The sequence below is a fragment of the Otolemur garnettii genome, unplaced genomic scaffold (genome assembly GCF_000181295.1).
Source record: "Otolemur garnettii isolate 467f Iridium unplaced genomic scaffold, OtoGar3 scaffold00415, whole genome shotgun sequence".
In the NCBI taxonomy this organism is placed as follows: Eukaryota; Metazoa; Chordata; class Mammalia; order Primates; family Galagidae; genus Otolemur; species Otolemur garnettii.
Genome location: NW_003852810.1, coordinates 5,036 through 10,007, shown reverse-complemented (window position 1 = coordinate 10,007; position 4,972 = coordinate 5,036). Strand labels below are relative to the sequence as shown.

The 4,972-nt window shown below is 41.3% G+C and overlaps 1 protein-coding gene across 1 annotated transcript in view; it reads left to right on the top strand.

The window, feature by feature from the left end:
* The window catches only part of LOC100964446 (adhesion G protein-coupled receptor E2-like), a 61,451-nt gene that overhangs the window by 51,550 nt on the left and 4,929 nt on the right, over positions 1-4,972 (top strand). Inside the window, 4 exon segments of the mRNA XM_012813982.2 lie at positions 208-354; positions 439-485; positions 605-682; positions 1,084-1,261. Of these exon segments, the coding sequence (XP_012669436.1) occupies positions 208-354; positions 439-485; positions 605-682; positions 1,084-1,261 (450 nt within the window).

Here is a 4,972-nt window from a genome sequence, read left to right as displayed (position 1 = left end):
GGAGAAAGGCCTCTCAGTATTTCCACAGCTGCACATCTGGACAGGGCCCACCTGCTGTGCTCAGGCCTCTCCACACCTGCCACAACCCAGCTTCTGCCTCTCCAAGGGGGTCATTATCACTGAGAGGAGTGCGGTGGGGGCGTATATAAGAGAGGGGCCACCCCTCTGGGCTGGGACAAGGCCTAACCCCCTTGTTTGGCCCCCCAGACACGGATGAGTGCAGCTCCGGGCAGCATCCATGCCACGAGTCTGCTGTCTGCGTCAACACACTGGGCTCATACACATGCCACTGCAGCCCGGGCTGGAAGCCGAAAGTGAGGGTCCCAAACACCCAAAAGGGCCCTGTCTGTGAAGGTATGTTCTGACCCCACAACCTCCACCCTCCCAACACACTCAGACACTCACACACCTAACATGCCACTGTCCTGTTCCCTGCAGAGATGCCCTTCACCCACTGGACCCTGCTCTCAGGTGTCAACAGCCAGGTGAGTGGCCCCAGCAGGGACCAGGGGGCAGGAAACGCCTCCACACAGCACCAGGATTTATTCTGAGCTTCCCAGCCACCCTAGAGAAGGCCTAACTCTCTCTTCTTTCCTCTCCCAAGAGTCTCTCTGCCTTCTTTAACAAAATTCAGGATCTGGGCAGAAACTTCGAGTCGGACTCAGCCAATGACACCATCAAGGTAAGGGCAGTTTGTAAAAGCCTTCCACAGAGAATGGCAGTGCTTTGGGTCTTGAAGGAGACAGCCCCCAACACATCAGGCTCCTAGGTCAGAATCCTGCCTTTCCCAGGGCTAGTGGAAGATTGGACACTGGTTGTTGTACACACTGTTAGGCTATTACCATCTTTCCTCCTGCTGCTCCTGCGCATCAAGATTATGTCATTATTGATATGTCTAAGGAAGACTGATTTCTAAGGGGCTATTTTCCAGGGGCAAGGATTCCCCAGAGAATCTCATCCAGTGCCACCTTTGCCCCCAAAATAGGCCTTCTCTGGACTCTGTTCTTTGGGCCTGAGTGGCCAAGGTCATCGTGCCACCCCTCGGGCCTGCGCCTCACTAGCTCCATGTCCCCATACCTCCAGGACCTCATACAGCTGGTGGATGAGCTGCTGGAGACCCCTGGAGATCTGGAGACCCTGCCCCGCTCACAGCAGCACTGTGTGGCCACTCACCTGCTGGTTGGCCTGGAGGATGCCCTGAGAAGACTGAGCAAGAACCTGCCCGATGGGCCGTTGACCTTCAATTTCTCTACAGGCACAGGTAAGCACCTGGTTCTGCCCCAATGACCCTGCTCTGCCTCTTCCCTGCCTCATTCCTCTCTCATCTCACTAGAGCCCAGTGACCACACTTGTATCTCAATGTTACTCTCATAAATAAAAGATTAAACAGATATTCATAAATCTGTAAATAATATATATTTTCATTGTAACAGAAATTATCAGCAGCAAAATAAATATGATGAAGACATTAACAAAACAGAAATAGCTTCAAAATAAAACAAGGTATTTAATGTTGAAGAATACAAATTAATATTATTTGACATATAAGTACAATTTCTTTTATTAAGGCATAATTCAAATTATATAAAATGAACTATTTTAAAACGTGCATTTCAGTAGACCCCAAATATTCATAAAGAGTACAACCGCTGCCTCTAGCTCTAAAATGTTTCCATCAGCCAAAACTAAGCACTAACCAATCACGTCTCATTCCTCTGTTCCTTCAGCCCCTGGGAAACACTGATGTGCTTTCTGTTTCTCTGGATTTGCCTCGTCAGGATATTTGTGGGGTTTTTTGTTTGTTTGTTTGTTTGTTTGTTTGTTTTTATTGCATCATAGCTGTGTACATTAATACTGTCATGGGGTACAGTGTGCTGTTTTATATACAATTTGAAATATTTTCATCAAACTGGTTAACATAGCCTTCATGTCATTTTCTTAGTTATTGTGTTAAGACATTTATATTCTACATTTAGAAAAATTCACGTGTACCCTTACAAGATGAACCATAGGTGTGATCCCACCAATCACCCTCCCTCCCTCCCTCTCCCCTTTCCCCATATTCTTGGGCTAAAATTGGGTTATAGCTTTCCTATGAAAGCTATAAATTAGTTTCATAGTAGGGCTGAGTACGTTGGATACTTTTTCTTCTTCTTCTTCTTCCCTTCTTGAGATACTTTGCTAAGAAGAATATTTGATATAAATGGAATCATACAATCTGTGACCTTTTAGTCTAGCTTCTTTACTGTAACGTTGCTAAGGTACATCCATGTCACCACTATCAGTATTTCATTGGTTTCCAGGGCTTAATATCATTCCATCATATGGATATACCACCTTTTGTTTAACTTACCCATCCATTGATGGACGTTTGGGTTGTTTCTACCCTTTGACTATTGTGGATAATGCTGCTATGAATATTGGTGTACAAGAATTATTTCAATAACTGTTTTCAGTTCTTTTTTTTTCTTTTGCTTGTTTGTTTTTGAAATAGAGCCTTGCTCTCTGTGGCCCAGGCTAGACTGCAGTGCCATCATCACAGCTCACTGAAACTCAAACCCCTGGCCTCAAATGATCCTCTTGCCTCAGTTTCCCTAGTAGCTTGGACTACAGACACTTGCCACCACATCCAGCTAATTTTTCTAAATTTTTCAACTGGATCTCACTCTAGCTCTGGCTGGTCTTAAATTCCTGGCCTCAAGCAATCCTCCTGCCTTAGGTCTCCAAGAGTATTAGGATTACAACATGAGCCACTGTGTCCCGTCTGTTTTCAGTTCTTTTTAGTACGTACTTAGGAGTGGAATTGCTGGGTAATATGGTAATTCTATGTTCAACTTTTTGAGGAACCACCAAACTGTTTATATTCCCACCAGAAACACTCCAGGGTTACAACCTCCACACCTTCAGCAAATTTTGTTTTTATTATAGCCTTTCTACTGTACATGAGGTGAGATCTCATTGTGGTTTGAATTCGCACATCACAAATAGTTAGCAATTTTTAACATAATTTCATGTGCTTGTTTGCCATTTGTGTATAATTTTTGGAGAAATAGCTATGCAAATCCTTTATCCATTTTCTAATTGGGTTGTCTTGTGGCTGTTGAGTTGTAAGAGCTCTTTATATATATGAGATACGTAATATCTTCTTCTGCAAATATTCTGCAAACACCTTCTTTTCTCTAGATTGGTTTTTCAGCTTGATAGTGTTTGCACTGCAGCTGTTTTAAGTATCAAGGAATCCCATTTTATTTATGTTTTTATTTCTGTTGATCATACATTTGATGTCATATTTAAGAATTCATTGTCAAATCCAACACCAGGAAGATTTACTACTATGTTTTTCTACAAAAAGTTCTAGTGTTAGTTTCTAAATTTAGAAATCTTGACCTATTTTGAGTTCATTCTTGTGTATTTTGTGAAGGGTCAATTTTTGTCTGTTGCATGTCAATAGCCAGTAATCCCAGCATCACTTGTTGAAGAGTCTGTTCTTCTCTCCATTGATTAGTCTCAGCACCTTTTGTTGGGAATCAACTAACCATTGATGTTTGGGTTCATTTCCAGGCTCTCAATTCTATGCTGTTGGTCTGTATGTCTGTGTTTATGCCAACACCATAGTGTTTTGCTTACTGCAAAAAAAAAAAATTTATTTAGTTTTGAAACCAGATAATATAAGTCCTCCAAATTTGTTGTCCTATAAGATTGTTGTGTGTATTTGGGTGCCTTGCTGAGTACCCATCCACTGTGCAGGGGTTGGGGACTGCAGTAGTTAGGGTGTTTAATTTCTTTCAAAAACGTCTGTAGTTTTCTGTGTTACAAGTGTTAAGCCTCCTTGGTTAAATATATTCCTAATATTTTCCTGATGATTTTTTCATCTTTATCTGTAAGAGATTTTGGTCTATAGCGTTCTTCCCTTGTGATGTCTTTATCTGGTTTTCTTTTCTTTTTTTTCTTTTTTCTTTTTTTCCTTTAGGCAGAGTCTTACTATGTCGCCCTCAGTAGAGTGCTGTAGGGTCACAGCTCATGGCAACCTCCAACTCTTGGGCTTGAGTGATTCTCTTGCCTCAGCCTTCCAAGTAGCTGGGACTACAGGCACCTGCTACAACACCTGGCTACTTTTGTAGTTGTTGCAGTGTCATTGTTGTTTTAACAGGCCCAGGCTCGACTCGAACCTACTGGCCTAAGTGTATATGGCTGGTGCCATAGCCACTGTGCTATGAGCACCAAGCCTCTTTATCTGATTTTCTTATCAGAGTAATATTAACATCATTGAATTATCCATTTTTTAAAATTTTTATTAAGTCATAAACACATAAATCATGTATGCATTAATGCATTTATGGGGTACAATGTGCTTATTTTATATACAATTTGGAATGCTTATATCGAACTAGGTATCCTATATCCTTCACCTCATTTACTTAATTATTATGTTAAGACATTTATACTCTATACTCAATAGATTAGACATGTACCCTTGCAGTATGCACCATAGGTTTATTCCTGCAATTTACCCTCCCTCCATCAATCCTCTCCCCTCCCCTCCTATATCCCTCTTCTTTCCTCCTTCATCCTGGGCTATAGTTGTGATTTATCTTTCATATGAATGTGTGAGTAATTGTAGATTGGTTTCATAATAGTGTTGAGTTCATGGGATACTTTTTCTTCCATTCTTGAGATATTCTACTAAGTAGGATATATTCCAGCCCCATCCATGTAAACATAAAAGAGGTAAAGTCTCCAACTTCTTTAAGGCTGCATAATATTCAGCCTTATGAACATATACCACCATTTGTTAATCCATTCATGGGTCCATGAGCACTTGGGCTTCTTTCAATACTTGAATTAAGCTGCAATAAACAATCTGATGCAAATACTTTTGTTATAAAGTGATTTTTGGTCTTTTGGATATATACCTAGTAGAGGAGTTGGAAGATCTAATGGCAGGTCTACTTTTAGATCCCTGAGTGTTCTC